The sequence below is a fragment of the Zalophus californianus genome, chromosome 4, assembly GCF_009762305.2.
Source record: "Zalophus californianus isolate mZalCal1 chromosome 4, mZalCal1.pri.v2, whole genome shotgun sequence".
NCBI classification, from domain to species: Eukaryota; Metazoa; Chordata; class Mammalia; order Carnivora; family Otariidae; genus Zalophus; species Zalophus californianus.
The window spans coordinates 94,684,523-94,704,574 of record NC_045598.1 but is presented as its reverse complement, the minus strand read 5'-3'; the positions used below and the strand labels follow the sequence as shown (position 1 = coordinate 94,704,574).

At 47.3% G+C, this 20,052-nt stretch overlaps 1 protein-coding gene across 3 annotated transcripts in view; it reads right to left on the bottom strand.

Moving 5' to 3' along the window:
* Positions 1-11,272: 11,272 nt before the first annotated feature.
* The window catches only part of CTTNBP2NL (CTTNBP2 N-terminal like), a 52,528-nt gene continuing 43,748 nt past the window's right edge, over positions 11,273-20,052 (bottom strand). For 2 of the 3 annotated variants that reach the window (XM_027614709.2, XM_027614717.2), the window contains 2 exons: positions 17,199-17,306; positions 11,273-15,429 (listed from right to left, as the gene is read on the bottom strand). In XM_027614709.2, the coding sequence (XP_027470510.2) occupies positions 13,960-15,429; positions 17,199-17,306 (1,578 nt within the window). In that variant the 3' untranslated portion in view covers positions 11,273-13,959. The remainder of the gene's footprint in view (positions 15,430-17,198; positions 17,307-20,052) is intronic. The other variant, XM_027614702.2, reaches the window with a different exon arrangement.

Sequence of the window (20,052 nt, the reverse complement as noted above, 5' to 3'; positions counted from 1 at the left end):
GTGAGCCACCCAGGCACCCCTGTTTTCTTAATTGACTGAATCCTTTCTTCTTTTTAAAATATAGACATTAGTGTTATAAACTGCCCTCTAAGTACTGTCTTATCTGTGTCCCACAAATATCAGTATGTTGTCTTTTCATTTTCTTTTGTATTAAAAAAAATATATATATATATATATTTTAATTTCTTCATTGACCCATGGGCTATTTAGGAGTGTGTTGTTTTTCAAATATCTGGGGATTGTCCAGAGACTTTTCTGCTGTTGATTTCTAATTTCATCCCATTGTAGTCAGAGAACCTGCTTTGTATGATTTAAATCCTCTTAATTTTATCCAGACATGTTAATGATCTATCAGGTAAATATTCTGTGTGTACTCAAAAATATTATGTATTCTACTGCATTTGGTTGGAGTATTCTAAAACAATTTACCCTATTTGTATCCTTATATTGAAAGTGGATTTTTTGTAGGCAGGTCTTGCTTTTTAATACAAACTGACAATCTCTGCCTTTTATTGGGTTGTTTAGACCATTTCATTTTAAGTGATTATTGAGATGGCTGGTTTTCAATCAACATTGCTATTTTTCTTTTTCTTTCTTTCTTTCTTTCTTTCTTTCTTTCTTTCTTTCTTTCTTTCTTTCTTTCTCTCTCTCTCTCTCTCTCTTTCTTTCTTTCTTTCTTTCTTTCTTTCTTTCTTTCTTTCTTTTTCTTTTTTTCTCTCTCTCTTTCCTTCCTTCCTTTCTTCCTTCCCTCCCTCCCTCCCTCCCTCCTTTCTTTCTTTCTTTCTTTCTTTCTTTCTTTCTTTCTTTCTTTCTTTCTTTCTTTCTTTCTTTCTTTCTTTCTTTCTTTCTTTCTCTTTCTCTCTTTCTTTCTCTCTTTCTTTCTCTCTTTCTCTCTTTCTTTCTTTCCTTTCTTCTTTCTTGACAGAGACATAGTGAAAGAGGGAACACAAGCAGGGGGAGTGGGAGAGGGAGAAGCAGGCTCCCCGCTGAGCAGGGAGCCCAATGTGGGACTCAGTCCCAGGACCCTGGGACCATGACCTGAGCCGAAGGCAGACACTCAACAACTGAGCCACCCAGGCGCCCCAACATTGCTATTTTTCTATCATCTGTTCTTTGCTCCTCTTTTTCTTTGTTTTGAATTGAGTATTTTTTATGACTTTTTATCTCTTTTGTTGTTTTATGTACTTTGTTTTGGTTTTTGGTGGTTGCTTTAAGGCCTACAGTATACATATTTAACTTCATGTGATCTAGCGTCCCATGATATGTTGAGTCATGTATCGTATAATAATAATCTTACAGTAGTATACTTCCATTTTTCCTCTCTCTGTTTTTGTGCACTTGTTGTCATACATTTTACTTCTTTGTTATAAATCCCACAATGAATTTTTATTTATTTTTGAAAAAGATATTTTATTTATTTGAGAGAGAGAGAAGAAGCAGGGGGAGTGGCAGGCAGAAGGAGAGGGAGAAGCAGGCTCCCCACTGAGCAGGGAGCCCGATGCGGGGCTTGATCTCAGGACCCTGGGATCATGACCTGAGCCGAAGGCAGATGCTTAAGGACTGAGCCACCCAGGCCCCGCCCCCCCACCGACAATGAATTTTTAAAGAGATTTAAAGAATAAGAAAAATTATCTTTTATATTTACCCACATAGTTACCATTTTTAGTGTTTTTCATCCCTTAGTGTAGATACAGATTTTTAGTATCATTCTCCTTTTGCCTGAAGTACTCTCTTTAAAATTTCTTGTACCGCAAGTCTGACAGTGACGAACTCTTTTGCCTTGTGCATGTCTAAGAAAAGTATTTTGCCTTCACTTTTGAAAGGAATTGTCACTAGGAATAGAATTCTAGGCTGACAGTTTTTTTTTCCTCAGCACTCTACAGCTATTGCCCCACCCTCTTTAGGATTATATTGTTATGCTTGAGAAGTCTGCTGTTATTTTTATTCGAGTTCATCTATATATAATATGGGCTTTTCTTCTCCAGTTTTTAGAAGGTTTTCTCCTTATTGCTAGTTTTGAAAAGTTTGATTATGATGATTTTTGGTGTGTTTTCCTTTAGGTTTCTTGTGCTGAGGGCACATTTACATTTTTCTGTCTGTGGGCTTATCATTTTCATCAAATTTGGAAAAATTTGGCCATTAGTTCAAATATTTTCCTTTGGAGACTCTATAAAACTTATATTAGGTCGCTTGAATTTGTCTTAAAGCTCATTGGTATTCTGTTCATTGTTAAAAATCTTTTTTAAAAATGTTCTATGTTTCACCATGGATGGTTTTTATTGCTATTTTTTCAAGTTTAACATCATTTCTTTTATAATGTATAATCTGCTGTTAATACCATCCAATTTTTTTTTCATCTCAGATAGTGTGGTTTTCATCTCTAGAAGTTTGATTTGGATCTTTTCTGTCTTTCATATCTTTAACAAACTCCATCTTTCTTTTATTTCCTTCAGCATATGGAATGCAGTTAACATAGCTGTTTTAACATAATTGTCTAATAATGTGTAATTTTTGGCTAATTTTCAATTGATTGATTTGTCTCCTAATTATGGGCCATATTTTTTTAAAAGATTTTATTTATTTATTTGACAGAGAGAGACACAGTGAGAGAGGGAACACAAGCAGGGGGAGTGGGAGAGGGAGAAGCAGGCTTCCTGCCGAGCAGGGAGCCTGATGTGGGACTCGATCCCAGGATCCTGGGATCATGACCTGAGCCGAAGGCAGACACTTAATGACTGAGCCACCCTGGTGCCCAATTACAGGCCATATTTTTCTGCTGCTTTGCATGCCTAGCAATTTTTTACTGAATGCGAGACATTGCAATTTTTAACTTTGGAGGTGCACGTATTTTTGTTTTCCTATACAAATTCTTAAGCTTTGTTCTGGGTTACAGTTTTTTGGAAATAGTTTGATTCTTTTGAGTCTTGCTTTTACTATAAGTGCTGCTGAATCAAGCACTTGAGGCTTGCTTTTAAACGTTTTTTCTTAGGTGGGAGCAGAGTAGCACCTACTCTAGGGTTAATTTTGGCCCACCATAGAGACAAAAACCTTTTGGGCACACTATCCAATATTCTGCGAATTATTATGAGATTTGTTATTCTTGCTGCTGAGAACAGAAACTACTAGTCCCACGTGAGCTCTGAGTATTGTTCCATCTAATCCTTTTGGGTGGTTTCCTTACATGCATATTTAATTAGTATTAAATTAGTTTGATTAGTATTCAGTCGAAGATTCTAGCAGGGGGCCTCTGAAGATCTCTGGAGACGTCTCTCATTGCAGCTGTCCTCCAATACCCCTCCCTCCCCACTCCCAGCATTATCTCAACTTAGGGAGATTGCCAGGCCATTCCTTGATTACCCCTCCCTGCTGGGACCATCATAGGACCCACTTTTTTTTTTTTAAGATTTTATTTATTTGAGAGACAGAGAATGAGAGAGAGAGAGAGAGCACATGAGAGGGAGGAGGGTCAGAGGGAGAAGCAGACTCCCTGCGGAGCAGGGAGCCCGATGCGGGGCTTGATCCCGGGACCCCAGGATCATGACCTGAGCTGAAGGCTGTTGCCTAACCAACCGAGCCACCCAGGCGCCCCTTTTTTTATTTTTTTTTTAAGATTTTATTTATTTACCATCATAGGACCCACTTTGTGGGTCCATTTCAGTCCTTTTTTGCCTAAAGTCCAATGTCTTGAAAATTGTTGTTTAATATATTTTGCTCAGTGTTTAGTTGTTTTAGGTGGGAGCATAAAGCCACTCCCTGTTTTTCCATTTTGGTCAGAAGCAGAACTCTTTAAAATTAAATTTTGACCCCATCCTCTTTGATTATATCTTCATATTTATGGTGCATTTATAATTGCGTGCATTGCGTTATTAAATATTTTCCTGACAAGAGAGAAATTTTATTTTGATTAGACATTGACGAGAAATTAATTGCCCATTATGATTTGACACATCCAATAACTGGATGAATTTTCTAGAGACCAGCTTCTGACTCCATTCATTTAAAACCTGTCCCCTCCACTTCTCACTTTCCTTCTAGTGCCAGGTGCTATAGGATGTATCAACAGCAATACAACCTTTGGTGCTACTGCTTCACCTCGTGCGAAGTGAGGCAGCATGATGATGATGGGAGCATTCCTGGAAGCCATTCCGACACCGGGATGGCTAGCAAAAACTCAATTATACGTGGAAGTGACTGCAAACCACATAAATGTATTTCACTTAAAAATAGTCTCCTTTAGATGAATTCCAAAAATGCTTGTGGCCACCATTCCAAGGTCACCCAACATGGGGGGAAATATGATGTAGGAGAAGTCAGAATAAGGAGAGACAGCAGTCTTTTTTTTAAAGATTTTGACAGAGAGAGAGAGAGAGAGCGCGCGCACAAGCCCGGGTTGGCGGGAGGCAGAAGGAGAGGGAGAAACAGACTCACAGCTGAGCAGGGAGCCAGATGCTGGGCTCCATCCCAGGACCCTGGGATCATGATCTGAGCCGAAGGCAGACGCTTAACCGACTCAGCCACCCAGACGCCCAGAGAGACAGCAGTCTTAACTGATTGCAGTTATCTTACTTTTGCAAATTTTATAAAAACATTTGACCACGTGGACACATTCCTTGGGCTTTTCAGGGTTGGGAAGGGGCCATATCAGTGATGGTCCTTGAAGCTTAAACTTAATTAGCTTCATGGTATAACTGTTTCTGCTCATGGTGCCTCAGTTCAGGCTCCCCTTGGTTCACCAGATAGAGTCCAAATTCTTTCCCTGGGCAGACCCTCCCCTTTCCTCTTCCTATTTTCTTCTGCAGATCCACACTTCCACCCCAGGCTTCTCACCATGCCCACGGGCAACTCAGTGCTTTGCAAACGTTGTTCTCCTTAACTTGGAACGCCCTTCATCCCCTTCTTCGTTTGAGAGCATCCCCCCCTCCTTGGAGACTGGGACATGTGTCACTGCCTCTGTGTGACCATTGCTGGCTCCCCCGGGAATTCATTGTGCTGCCACGGCTTCTTCCTGTTTTTCTTACAGTATCACGGGTCAGTGTTCTCGGAGCTACAGACGCTACTAGCTATCGCTTGCCCAGGGTGTACGCGTGCCCTACCGAGTCTGCGCAGGGTCTTGGATCGGCTCAGTTAAGGCTCCCAAGCGTCCTGCGAGGCGGCTGCCGTTATTCTCTCCCCTCTCGCTAGTTCGGCCTTCCACCTGTGACGCACGCGGGGACTGCGGCCGGGGGCTGAGGCCTTCCCCATCGGGGAGGCGGCTGAGCGCGGGCCCCCCGCAGGGACGCCCCACTGCTCGCGCCCGCGGCTCTTCCCGACCGCAAGACCCTGTCCTTGCCTGGAGAAGCACAGCGACTCAAACGCCAGGGGGCGCCAGCGGCTCAGCTTTCCGACCGAGGGCGGGGCTGCCGGCGGCCGGGAGCCGCCCCGCGGGGGAGCCACCCAACTTCCCGGCCAGACGCGCCGCCCGGGGCGCGCCCTTTCACCCGCCGCCTCTCCTCGCCAAGGCGGTGAGGCCTCCGCCGGGTGCTCACCTGGGGCCAGGCGCTTGCCCGCGTCATTGCACCGAATTCTCGCAAAACCGTCAGTGGGAGGCCGGCGGAGCTTCATTTTCAGTGCGTTGCCCAAGGCTACACAGGGAATGACCGAGCCCTTGTTCTGAACTAGCTTTTGCATCACCGTGTTCTCCGTGCTACGTACCGCGTACACACGCCCCTGTCATCCTAAACCCGCATCCTGCGTCCTTCGGTGTATTTAAATCCGGTGCCTTCGACCCAGAGATTTCCCGGCTCTGCTGAACTTCTTAGGCACGTCCGGCCCCGTCACCCACTGGGGGGCACCTGCTGCGTCCATCCCAGCGCTGGCCCGAGGTATCACATGTGCGAGACTTGTTCTCCCGACAGAGTGTAAATTCCAGCCCTTAGCATGAGGCTTGACGCGGAGTCGGTTCTTAATAAACACATGGTGACTAGATGGGCCGACATGCCCAGCGTGTGTGTGTGTGTGTGTGTGTGTGTGTGTGTGTGTGTGTGTGTGTGTGTGTGTGTGTAATTAACACAGCTCAGGGCCTGCACAGAGCCAGCAGCAACAAACAACTGTTGAAAATATGCAATGGAGGATTTAACAGTTTGACGTGTCTGTTTTGTTCTACCGCTTTTACGTTTGTGTCCAGCTGGGCCTGCGAACACCCAGAAGGTGAGGATGAGGAATGTGGGCGCATGTGGCTGGGGGAGAGGGGGCAGTGCGCCGTGGTACTGGGGAAAGGGGAAGGCACAAGGCAGGGAGCATAGCTTTCCCATGGTGAGAATAAGGCCCATATAGAGAAAGAGAGAGAGGGAGGGAGGGAGATGCCAAGATCTGAGCGAGAGCAGAAGGAAAATGAGCCCTGAATAGGAGCCTTGTGTGTGGCCCCATGGTGCTGACTCACCAAGACACAGGGGAAGGAAAACACGCTAGGGCTGAAGAAGGGGCCTGTGTGCTGTGGTCACCGCTCTAAACCACCCTACCACCCTGAGGACACCCCGTCTGCTCTGAGGCCCCATGCGTCCTGGAAGGCTCTGCTTTGGGCTGGGTGCCCCCGGGGAGCGGGAGAGTGGGTGCCGCACAGAAGGGAGATGGGCAAGTGTTTTGCTCATCTTTGCCCAGGCCCCTCCTGGGAGAGCTTTGTGTTCGGAGTTCAGGTGGGGAAGGAGGACCGGAGGAGGAGGGTCTCTCTCTCTAAGCATTCAGCTGCCCCCGCCTCCACGGGCAGGTCAGACTCACAGGCATGGGGGACAGAGATGCTCGAGGCTTCCGCGGCTTCTTGTCCACACCCGCGGAGCAAGGCAGGCCTCATGAGTAAGAGCTTCCCAGAGCTGATGCTAGACAGACGGTAGCACAGCCCGGGGACAGAAGCTCTCCCGTCTTCCCCACGCCCGGCCTCACCTCAGCTGTCAAACCGGTCCAGGGACAGGACAGGATTTTTGTGGCAACAAGTATGGCAGGCAGCCCGAGGCCAGTGGGCAGAGGATGAGGCTGGGAACGCGGGGCAGCCCAGGTGAACGGGATCAAAGCCCAGCCATTGTAGAGAAGCGGGGTGAGGGGAGGAAGGTGTGCCGGCGGCAGCCGCCGGGCCGGGGAGGAATTCTTGGTTCCAGGTCAGCTCTGGGAGGAGCGGTCAGTGGGGGCTGAGAAGACAGCCTGGGCGCTGCCATTCACGAGGCCCGTCAACTTGGGCAAGTCGCCTGACCTTGCGGGGCCTCGTTCTCCTAACCTGGAACGGGTCAGAGCTAGAATCCAGGGGTGGGAAGGGGCCATGTCGGGTATCTGAGCTTTCTGCTAGTTCTGACATTTGAGGACTTCCATGTGGGTCGGCAAGTCGTCTTTCTCCTTCTTCACCGAAACCCTCATGCCTTCGGGGTCCTGTTCCTGCTCAGAGGCTCCACGCAGGCCCGCTACCTAGGGGATTCGTACTTAGGTGTATGACTGACAGTAAGCGACTACTCTTAACTCCCCAAATGTATTATTACCGTTTTGACTGTCCTGTGGCCAGGGGGAGGGGAGTGGACTTGAAGGCCGAACGGGGGCCGGTTTGAATCCGAGCCATGTCACCAGCTCTCAGCCCTGCTCTGCTGTGGGACCCCTGGCAACTCACCGGGCCGCAGGCGGCCCTGATTACCTCAGGGGGCAAGAAAGAATCACTGCTCCCTGAGTAGCCGTGTTGCTTAAAGGAAGTAACGTGGAAGGGCACCAAATAAATACTCCGAAAATGTGCCTGCCCTCCTTGAGAGGCCTTAGTCACGGCCCGAAGGAACAGAGGAGAGTGTGAGACGGAGATTGGGAAGCGAGAGGCTTACCAGGGGGGTACCCCTGGCATCCACAGGAATGGACGGAGGGGAGGAAAAAGGGAGGGAAGGCTGAGCTGTGGGAGTCTCTCAATAGACGGCTCAGCCAACCCTACAGGGGTTTTAAAGCAGGGAATGACCCTTCAGTGTTCTCTTGATTTGGGACAGGAGGCCAGGTTTTTGTCTTTTAATTTTATTTATCTATTTGAGAGAGAGAGAGAGAGAGAGAGAGAGAGCAGGAGCCGGGGGTGGGGGTTGAGGAACAGAGGGAGAGGGAGAAGCAGGCTTCCCGCCGAGCAGAGAGCAGGATGCGGGACTCGATCCCAGGACCCTGACATCATGACCTGAGCTGAAGGCAGCCGCCTAGTGGACTGAGCCGCCCAGGCGCCCCGGGGCCAGGTCTTTATATGGCACACCAATCAGTCTTTGGACATGAGCTGCCCCTTGAAGGAGAGGTGACCTTGGTCAAGTTAATTTCAGTTCAGGCAGTTCCTAGAAGGGGCGTATAGCCGAGGGCTGTTTACTGTCAGCATTTCCGGCAGGTAGGGAAATAAATCCTTCGTTTCTTTTTCTTAAGATTTTATTTATTTGAGAGAGACAGAGAGAGAGGGAGAGAGCATGAGTGGAGGGAGGTGCAGAGGGAGAGAGGGAGAAGCAGACTCACCACTGAGCAGGGAGCCCCCCCACAATGCAGGGCTCGATCCCAGGACCCTGAGATCCTGACCTGAGCCAAAGGCAGATGCCAAACTGACTGAGCCCCCCAGGCGCCCCTAAATCCATTTCTGATGGGATCTGAGTGTCTACCATGTGGTTAGTCTGTTGGACTCTTGTCGAATTAAATAGGTGACTGACTCCCCCGGGATAAGGCCAATCTTGTTGCAACACTTCCCAGTAATTTCGCGGAGGCAACCACAGTGGCATGGAGAGCTACACAATACCCCCCGTGCTCCCCACTCTAATGGCGAAGCTGCTTTTATATCCCTCCAAGGCAGTAAGTCACTCGCAGGTGTCCCAGAAGTCGGACTCGTTTGACGCTTTCCAAAGCTTGATGTTCATTTTTCTCTTTTGCTGATAGAGGTTTTGAGGGTAGGAGGGAACGCTTATGGGGAATGCAGTATTTTTGCAAGACGGTCCTTTCTCTATCTGCCTTTTCCTACGTCTTCCCTACAAGTTACTGGGGGAATGTTTTGCAGAGTGCTGTGCCCCTGGGAGCTCCTTCCACCAGCCCCAAGCCCTTGCAGGAGGCACACCACATGAAACAGCACTGCGTTCTTGGGGACTTCTAGTGCCTCTCTGACCACATCCGAAGACTAGGACAAGCCAATTGAGACATAATGCAAACACAGGGAGATACTGCAGAACCCCAGGTAAAGAATGCTTTGGAAAGAGGAGAAAAGACATTTGCTTCTTTCCTAGTAATTTTTTCCTGCCCACCAAGAGCTCTGTGTGCTACCATAGCTCTGGAGAGACAGAGGGAGAGGAAAGAGAGAATCTCAAGCAGGTTCCACGCCCAGCTCAGAACCCTACATGAGGCTTGATCTCAAGATCCTGAGATCTTGACCCAAGCCAAAATCAAGAGTCGGAGGCTCAATGGACTGAGCCACCCAGACGCCCCTGTTTTTGTTCAACTTACCTGACCTGATAAAGGTCTCCTGGCATTGGTTAGGTCTGAGAATACACTCCTGGGGGTGGGGGTTGTTAGGGCGAGTGGAAGGAGCAATGTGGTGTCCTGAAGGGTTCACACCTGGTCCATCCTAAGAATCAGCCCAGGTACTCACCTAGAGCCTCACCTTGGGCTACGGAATCAGACTCCCTAGGGCTGGGGCCTGGGCACGGCCAACGGGCACCTCAGGAGAACCCAGGAAACACAAGTAGTGGAAAGTGGGAAGCCCTGGGGACTTCAATCCAGGCTGGCACTTACCAAGGGCCCTTGTACAAGGCGAACCTCTGGTCCTCAGCAATCTCATCTGCACAGGGGACATAATATGGTGCTTGGACCCAAGTAAGCACTCTTGGCTCTGAATGTCATTGACGTTCCGGCAAACCAGATTCAAGAGTTTAAGACATCTCCGCAGGTCAGAGGCAAAGACCAAGTTCTTGTGAAAGAACAGGTTAAGGGCTGTGAGGCGCTGTTTCTCAAAATGGGAGCCTCAGGCCACCTGCATCAGCCAGCCCCTAGGCCCAATTCTCAGGAGTCCTTATTTTAGAAGGCTTCTCAGGTTACAGTAAAGTTTGAGAACCACTACCCCGGTCTCCTTTCTCCTCCTCTGCTTTTACAAATGAATTGGCCATTGATAACACTAGCAGATGGGTGCTCTCAAGTTTTCTCGTCTGGTTTTACAAATGACTCCCGTGGAACAGTGCTCATTGCCTACTTTGGACTCATGATCATGAGAACAGATACAATTTTGAAGCCAGCGTTTCAAGACATTTGAAGTTGTTTGAAGGACCAAGCATCAGAAGAGCACTTTACAAATTAATTATATATATGTATATATATATAAATTAATTGACAAGGCTCCTTCCGGGGAAGATGGCGGAGCAGGAGGATCCTAGGCTCACCTGTCCCGCAGATATACCTAGATAACACCCACATCAGTATAAATAACCCAGAAAACGACCCAAAGACTGGTAGAGCATTCTCCACAACTAAATGTAAAGAGGCCACATCCAAGAGCGTAGGAAGGGCGGAGACGTGGTCTGGAGCCAAACAGACCTGCAGGACTGTCCGTGGGAGGGAGGGGTGCTCTGGGCGCAGAGAGGGGAGAGGGGGAGACCCCACGCCAGGCACGGGGGACCTGCACTGTGAAGACAAGGCTGCACTGCTGACAGTGAGGCTGTTCCGGAAAACAGATATACCCGGTATTTGCTAAAATGGTCATTAATGGGCTTAAATGGTGGAAACTTAATATATGTAAACATCCCCACTGTCTCCACATCTTTTGCACGTCAAAGGATTTCTCAGGTGCTTCTTTCTGCCTACAGCTTGCACTGGCTCACAGTGCAGCACCTCACCACTGGACTAGGAGACAAGGGATACATTAGTCACTTGTAGAATGCGAGGGCAGGACAAGATCAGGCATTCTTCAGCTCGAGTACATGAATCATGGACGGCTTCAGGGTCTTTGGATCCTGGGAAGCCATCAACCACCTTCTGCCTATTAGTATATCCATTTTTCTGAGGATGGAGTCTAGTGTTTCTTAGATTCTCAAAAGGCCCAGAACACCTTTAAACCCCTCCAGGGCTTAAAAATTATAGACTGGGTCACCGCAAAGGCTTCTTCCAGCTCTAGGGTTCTCAAGAAGACCAACAGCCCAGCTCCTTTTGGAGTCTAACCTGGACAGGTCACTGACTTCACTTGGTTTTCGAAAGCCACAGGCATGCGTACTTCCTCGACACCTGCTCCTTCCCAGACAAAACAGGCTCGGTTGTGCAACATCCTTCACTTTGTACAAACAAGATTAGATTTTCCCCAGACAGTATGATTTAACTTGTTTTAATGTAGTCTGCTATAAAAATGGATGAAGACTTCTGCATGGTACATTTGGCTTTACAAATGAGAATGACTAGTTAATGCTGTGGTATGCGTTGCGCATCCATCGGCATCTGGTGAGTAGCAATCTAGCGTCCACAACATGGGTTAGTACCAAAATTGTGAATCATGGAACTTTTACTTAGCACACACACACGATCTACAGCAAACTTAAATACCAATCTAAAATACCTAGCTGGATTATTGGATCCATTGCAGTATTGTGCTTATTTATCTTAGAAGATAGGCAACTAGCAAAAATACACATTTCTTTTGCATTTCCCCACCCCCATATTACACTGTAAAAGAAATACATTATTCAGTGCACTTCCTAAGAAATAAACATCCTTATAGTATCTCTCTCTATATATATATCTATGCTGAAACAAGGGGAAGAGCACAATGCAAATTTTAAGATTACCATTTAAAGCAAGAGAGGTAATAACACTCTGGGACTGTAGCCCCTCTCCTGTTTAGGAAGGTCAGCTATTTTATCACTTCACTTGGCCGTGCGTGGGAATGAAGTTTAATGCATGATTGCTTTGGGCAGTTTATAAGATACCCCGTTCACCATTTGGTAGACATCCTGGGGTATGAAGAGTATTTTAATTTTGGATGTATTGGCCTTAATCAAACCCTAAGCCCTGGAGACACCAATTGTGATTTATACATTGATTTCCATCACTGGCCCGTCCCCCATCAATTCATACTGGATTAAGAGGAAATAGATTTAAATTACAGCAGAAGGACAGGACTGTTGGGTAGATGTTGGCTAGGGAGAATGTATGAGAGGACACTAAGGCCTCTCCATCCCTGTGGACACGAAGTCCTAGAACTGCCTTGTCTGGGCTGGGTTGCGGGGTCTTATTTGGAGGACGGGGATCTTCCTTATATCCTATCTGTACTAGCCTACATGTTGGAAAGAGGGAGGTGTCTGTCCTCAAACTCACAATGATGGAAATGACAGAAGTTTCTAAAATGAAAGATGTTGCAACTTGGCAGCGTGTGAGCTAGACCCAGCTGCAGAAGTGTTTAACCAGCAGTTTCAAATTGTTTTTGAGTCTGTCTTGATATTTAAAAGTGAGAATGTTTCTATGAAAATTTGGGTTTCACAAAAATTTGAGGAGCTGGTAACCTGGTCTAGCAACACTGCATGGCGACTAGCAGCTGGGGCTGAACAGCAGGGGCCCTTGCCTATCAGAGGGGGCTCGGGCACTTGAGTTTGCTACGGCTTCCCCCATCCCAGCTGACTTACAGCACTTGATGGAGTGACCTGTTTCAGTCATTTAGTTGGCCAGTTGAGTTTTGTGACACTGCAGTCTTTGGCTCTGGCATTTTAGGACGCTGACGGCCTGACTTCATCTGGAATTTCCGCCCCCCCCCCGTCCCCCCCCATGGACAAGATTCCTCCTTTGACCGACTGGGTCCCAGCCACACTGAGTTGCTCTGTTAGGTAATCTTAATGTGCATTTCTACTCGCCCTTTATGCTCTATTGCAAACTCCAAAGATACAATCACACTAATATTTATGTGTTTAAGTGTGTGTATGTCAGACGCACAAAAGGCTGTGTATCTATACAGATCTATGTATACTTCCATTTAGGGAAAAGTTAATTTGGTTGCACAGATACACCAAGTGCTGGCAGCTCCGAGAGTAAGTGTAACAATTTGGTAAAACCTGTATAATTCTGACTTATAATATTACAGAGACAATGAACTTTAAGTTATTGCTTTTTGATTACATAATAAAGATCTCATCCTGTTGCAAAACTTTTTATACAGAACGAGTAACCATTTCCTATTCAAGTAATAGCAATTGGAATCAGAAGTTCCTTATACAACAGTAGATGCCTGAAGACATTTTTTGAATGGAGATGTGATTTCATTCTATTCAAGGACTGCTGCGGGAACCTGGGAGTGACTTAATTTTTCAGAAGTACGAGAAAATCAGCACCCCTACTGCCTCCTGCCCGGGAGGGCTTCTCAAGGGCTCTATAAAGCTCAGCTCGGTGGCGAGGTCACACCCACCTTCCGGATTCCCCTTCTCCTGACGCAGCCTTGTTTCTGAACCCAAAGCTTATATTAAAAACAGTAAAAGAGGTTTAAAAGCAGTGTTGTTTTTTAACATTCAGGATTCACGGAGGATCTCATTTTCTGCAATTAGATGATCCATTTTGTGTTTTCGCTGCAGAATCACATTCGCGTGGCAGTCTTATTTCAGGCACTTTTGAGACATGTTCATCTGGAATAACAATCTGCACGAACCACTTCTGCATAATTCACAATGAGTGTTGAGCAATTCCAGTCCCAAAATAGCAAATCACCACCTGGTCCTCGGTTAGCTTTCTCCATCACAACGAGATGGTGACTGCCGAGCTTGAGACATCTTTGAGGTGCCCTTCTAGCTTTAGTACAAAGGTGTGAGGCATAAAAATCCAAACGACTCAGTTTCTACTTAAAAAAAAATACAAAAAGGCGAAATACACTAAATGGACTCTACAGATGGTTTCAGCTACTGTCAAAATAAATAACATGATCTGACTCAACAGTTGGACTCTGAGCTCTTGGACGAAATCTGGTGGAATGTCAGCCGTGGAGACTCCTGCGAGGGACTAGCTGCTGGTAGGCAGGAGTATCTCCACGTCCTTGCCGTTAGCCACGACAGCCGTGGAAGAGCAGCTGACGGCTAGGTCTTCCGTGGTGGCCAAAGAGGAGGCCTGGGAATGAGTTTTGGTCAGTGGAGTGGTGGTGGATGGAGAAGGGGTGAGGCCAGGTTTTTTGGGCGGGATGGGTGGAGGGTTTCCCCTCTCAGCCCTGGGGATGGTGGGGGACTTGATCCCTGGAGACAGAGGGCTCAGCGGACTGGACACTTTCCCTGGAGTGGGGGAATGGCTGGCGTCGCCTCTCGGGCTGGCAGTGTTGGCCAGATTCCGATAGTCTGTGCCGAAGGGAGAGCTGTTGGGAGAGACAGGTTTGATCGGCCCTTGCTGGCTAGTGAATCTGGAGAGCACCTGAGTGACGGTGTTGCGGGCCAGCTGCTTGGCGGCAGAGTTGTCTATGAGGGTGGGTGACAGGTCCCTGGATGGGGGGCTCTGCACACCACTAGCCTGCTGGTCCTGATCCGCCTGGGACTGAAATTTGTGCCGAGCCGCCTGGAACCGCTGGTTGATCCCTACTTGGTAGGATGACTGGTAGCCGGGGCTGCTGGCTGAGGACCCCAGCAGGCGCTTAGTTAGCACTGGGGAGGAGCAAGGAGAGGATGTGAGGGAGGAGGAGGCCGTGCTGCTGGGAGACAGGGAGCCCCCACTGGACGGGAGGTGAGCAGGTGCTGGGCCAGGAGTCTCGATTCCCACAGGACACCCGCCGTTCTCCACTGCTTTCTCTTGGGCCGACCCCACGGGCCTCTCTCGTGGAGGCACTTGGTTTTCCCCGCTGCTGCCTACCACCAGCTCCTTGGCGGTCTGTACCTCTGGCTCCAAATGGCCGTTGGTTTTTGCGCAAGAGTAAGTAGGAGTGGCGGGACCAGGCGGCCCGGCGGCGGCCGTCACCTTGGCTGCGCTGCTGCCCTGGCTTCTCTCCGTTTGGCAGAACACAGACACCAGCACGGGAGGCTCAGTCACCGTGCCTTTCGACACGGTCACCGGTCTCCTCGCTTGCTCAGGAGGGCTACTGTGCAGGTGAGAAGCCTCCAGAGCCTTCACTATCTTCTTCAGACTTTCCATCTCTTCTTTCAGGGTTTTGGTCCGGTTCTCTTCTCGGTTCAGTTTTGCCCTCAGTTGTTCTCGCTCGATGTCGAACTCGGACAGCTGCTTCTCCACCTGGGCCTCCGTCTGCAAGCCCCGCCTCCTCTCGGCCGCCAGTTCCTCCTCCAGCTTACTCGCGCGGCTCTTCTCCTTCTCCAGCTTCAGGCTCAGCTCGCCGGCCTTCTGCCCCTCCTCGGCCGCCTTGCCGGTGGCTTTCCTGCACTCGAGCGCCAGCATGGACGACAGCTGCTTGTGACGGCAGCGCTCCTCCTCCAGCTGACTCGACAGCTTCTTCTGCTCTTTCTCAAACTTCTTCACCTGGGACTTCTCAAATTCCAGCTGGAAAAGAATGCCACCGGACAGCCTGATTAGGATAAGACAACAAAGAGAGCGGCTGCAAAACATCCCGGCTGGCTCTCGTCGGGCGCCCGGATGCCCCGCACGCCACCAGCTTAGCTCCGGTACCTCTGAAGCATCGGAGCCCCTACCTCCCGAATGTGCACACTAGGGTTTAAGCTTTCTCTGCTGATTTCGGAGGCACTTCTAGTTCTTACGTTGTTAGCGGTGGGAATGCGTGTTGCAAGTCTGCAGAGGGGTCAGATCAGAACCGCTCGGGACTGATAACGGAAAGCCGCACACATCGGGTTTCGTGATGAATGCGGATGAAAACAAAACTATTCATTTATTCATTTTAACTCCAGGATAGTTAACGTAGTGTTCTGTCAGTTTCAGGGGTACAACATAGGGCTCATCATCCTAAGTGTATTCTTAAGAAAACAAAACTTTTCAAGATTCAGTGATCATTCTTTCTGGTCTTAAAAACAAACAAATAGTTGCATTTAAACTGTACTTTTGAGGAAAAAAAAATAACACAAGACGAAACCAGAGAGGGAGACAAACCATAAGAGACTCAACCATAGGAAACAAACTGAAGGTTGCTGGAGGGGGTGGGGGGCACGTGATGTAATGAGCGCTGGGTGTTATAGAAGACTGACAAATCACTGACCTCTACCTCTGAAACTAATAATATATGTTAATTGAATTTAAATTAAAAATAAATACATAAATAAACTGCTTTTTACACAAATGCAGTCTATTTTAATTATTTCCACCCTATTTAAGGCACAGAAACTCTGAGCAAGAGAGAAAGGGTTGATGGAACCCTCTTAGTGAATTTTTTTTTTTTTTAAAGATTTATTTATTTGAGAGAGTGAGAATGAGAGAGAGAGAGTACATGAGAGGGGCGAGGGTCAGAGGGAGAAGCAGGCTCCCCGCCGAGCAGGGAGCCCGACGCAGGACTCGATCCTGGCACTCCGGGATCATGACCTGAGCCGAAGGCACTCGCCCAACCCACTGAGCCACCCAGGCGCCCAGTGAACGTTTTTCAAACTCATAATGGATGAGGAAACCAATCTCATGAGCCACGATTAAAGTTTTAAAAAATGAATGGTTACTGTAAGCAGTAAGGGTTATATATAATTTCACGAGATTTTTGTTTCAGGCGTGTGTTTATGTATGTCTATACACTGGGTTGTGATGTCATATGTATTTGTTACTGGATTCCTAAGTCAAAATGCTTGAGAGTTCGAAGCTAGTGTTCCCAAAGTATGTTCTACGGAATGACAGTACCACAGTGAGTGAGCTCTGTCAAAAAGATTCTATGTGGGGTACCTGGGTGGCTCAGTCTGTTGGGCATCTACCTTTGGGTCAGGTCATGATCCCAGGGTCCTGCAATCGAGCCCCGTGTTGGGCTCCCTGCTTGGTGGCGAGCCTGCTTCTCCTTCCTCTCCCCGCTCCTGCTCTCTCTCGCTATCTCTGTCTCTCTCAAATAAATAAATAAAAAATCTTAAAAAAAAAAGATTCTGTGAAGACGTAGATTTGCTAAACTCAGAAACCATCTTGTTCTTGAGACTCACAATGTGCTTTTCTGTACTCAAGAGTCTAAGAAATTAGAAACCTATTTAACTTTGTTTAATCCAGTATTTCCCAGATTTATTTGACCACAAAGCCCTTTGTTTCGGAGCAACACTAATTTACACCCTGCAGAACAATCTTTGAGAAACACTATTCTAGCCGCATGGTGCTGTGAGCCCCTCCACCGTCACCACCTGCTGAGTCAGCCGCTCTCTCTCTTTCTCCAGCATGTAGGTGACATCATCTCCTTCAGCTGTGTCCTGCGCATGCCTCTGCCTTTCTTCCTCAAGGTCTAGGATCACCTTTAAAAGAATTAAAGAAACAAAAATTCCAAATGTCAAGAAAACACACTTATAATACAACACAATTAAATACTAAGCACCTATCTAAGCACCTAAGATAGTTCCAGAGATCAATCCATCCATCCCAGTCAGGGCCATCAAGGATCACTTTATCTAGTAGGGTGAAAGATATGCGAGCTATGTGCTAGAAAAGAGTAAGATCTATGCTTTATTTCAGGATGCACAAAATGGCAAGTAAATAGAAGAGAGCAACTAAAGAGCTCTAGGGGTTGAGAAGGTTTCCGAGAATTAATAGATCAGCAACTGCAGGCAGTCTGCTCAGACTAGGGGATGGGGGTAGGGGATGAAGCAAGACAGGACCACAAGAGAGCTGAAAGCTGAGATCCTCTCCTCAAGCTCACATCACTGTGCCCTGCTTAGTTAGTAATATGCATTTTGTATATAGTTAGCTGAGAGGTGGAGAGACTCTTGAGCTCAGCCTGCACATAAAAAGCCTCAACGCTTGGGATCCTATGTGGAGATTATTCAGAAGGCCTTTTAATTAATCTGCCTACCCCATTCCACTTATCCTGGCACCAAAGGATTAAGCCCAGTTTGAAGGTGAATACTGTACACATATAAAGGGACATTTCCCACATAATCCCACCTATAACTGCACAAGATTCTGAAAGGCCAGGGATTTCTTAGCAGCTTCTGTTCCTGCTTCCCAGGTGCCTTGGCCCAGACATCTAGGGCATAGCACTATCCTCCCATCTCTCAGCGTTTCTCTTCACTAACGGTTTTCTTGAATGGAGAGAGAAAAGTCTGGGTCATGAAGCCCAAAATGTTTTCATTTAACAAAAATGAAAACATCTTGGTGTTCTTCCTTTTGGTTTAAAAAAAAAAAAAAAAAAAGCCTAACTTGGGGCGCCTGGCTGGCTCAGTTATTAGAGCATGCGACTCTTGATGTCGGGGTTGTGAGTTCGAGCTCCACGTCGGGTGTAGAGATTACTTAATAAAATCCTAAAAAAAACCAAAACCAAAACCCCAAAACCCTAACTTTTCAATTTAATAGAAAAACAATTTTGGCTAATGGTGGTCCATCATCTCCTCTCCTTTTGGAAAGCCCTCTAAAATTACAGAAATGGAATGAAAAGATAAAAACCCTCAAAGACAGAGATTGTAGCAGACAAGAAATGTAAATAACATTTGAAGAGGGCAGGAGGCAGGAGGCAGGAGGGTGGTAGCTACTTTGGTATGGGAGAGGAAGCTGTTTTGCCCTGCAGGGCCCCAAAGAGATCTGGAACCTGGAGGCGGCCGGTGCTGCAGAGGGGAGGTGAGATGTGGGGCAGGAAACAAGGGCACTGGCTCAAAATCTGTATTTTCCAGAAGGTATTTGTCCCCTCAACCTGATTCCTGTACATAGAATGTTAGGCATCTACTGCCCAGGCATAAGGCAGATATTTATCCTCAGAAGAAAGAGAATGTGGCAGGCTCAGGATTTGGGAATACCAGAGAATGAGGGTGAGGAAAGGGCGCTGTGTCTGTTTTGGGAAGGTGGTAGGGTGGAATGGGAGGCAGGGTGTAAGATAAATCCGTATCTATAATGAGAGGAAGCATTAATGTAAGTGTCAAGAATTGATAAGGGGGGGGAGTATACCATTTAGAAATACGGAATTTAGCTACCAAAATAAATGGTCAAAAGGAGAAAATGGCTGTCTCTGAATATGGAGGAGAAGAGGGAATGGGGAAAGGTGGACTAGGGAACTCTTTGTTACATAATAAGCAGAGTAAGCATGTAATTTACAGTTCAAACCACAACACTTCTGAGAGTCAAAGGGGGTATTCTTAATGACTATGCTGAGGCGACAGACATCAACTGGGACTCTCTTGGGCAAACTGGGACAATAAGCACCCTAATTGTAAGCCTCTAGGTACTGTTTGATTTGTAACAAAGTCAGTGTTTTACTTTGATAAAACACTTACAAACAGGCAGTTGTTTAAAAATATTTAACACTCAAAGAACCTTACATTGAAATATAGTATTAAAGAATTTTGAATTTTTTTTAACTTCTTCCTCTCCCTAATCACCTAGAGCCACAAATCATCCCATCACTACACCTTTCATGGGCATGACAGCCAGCCAACCCTTCAGGGCAGCTCAGCTGCTTCATGGAGGAAGGGGGGAAAAGGCCTATCAAACAAGCACGCGGTGAAGACTTTCTTAGAGGATTACATAAAAGGCCCCCAAATTTAGGCAACTAACTCAGACCCACCGACACGTTTTAAACTGGGCATAAATGTATTTAGATTAGTTCATTCTAGACCAGAGGTTAAACTCTGTTGGATCTTGGACAACTCTGAGGATTCAATTAAAGATGTGGGAAAAAATTCACATTCTATAAAAACGTATGGACTTTTGGCATTCTGTATATTTTTGGGGGGACCATGGAACATCTGAGGCCCATCCATGGTTAAGAATCTCCACCCCAGGGGCGCCTGGGTGGCTCAGTCGTTAAGCGTCTGCCTTTGGCTCAGGTCATGGTCCCAGGGTCCTGGGATGGAGCCCCACATCGGGCTCCCTGCTCTGCGGGAAGCCTGCTTCTCCCTCTCCCACTCCCCCTGCTTGTGTTCCTTCTTTCACTGTGTCTCTCTCTCTCTCTCTCTGTCAAATAAATAAGTGAAATATTAAAAAATAAAAAAAATCTCCACCCTGGCCTTTCATTTGGACACTGGAAAGAGTAAGAAAAATCATGGGCAAGACCTA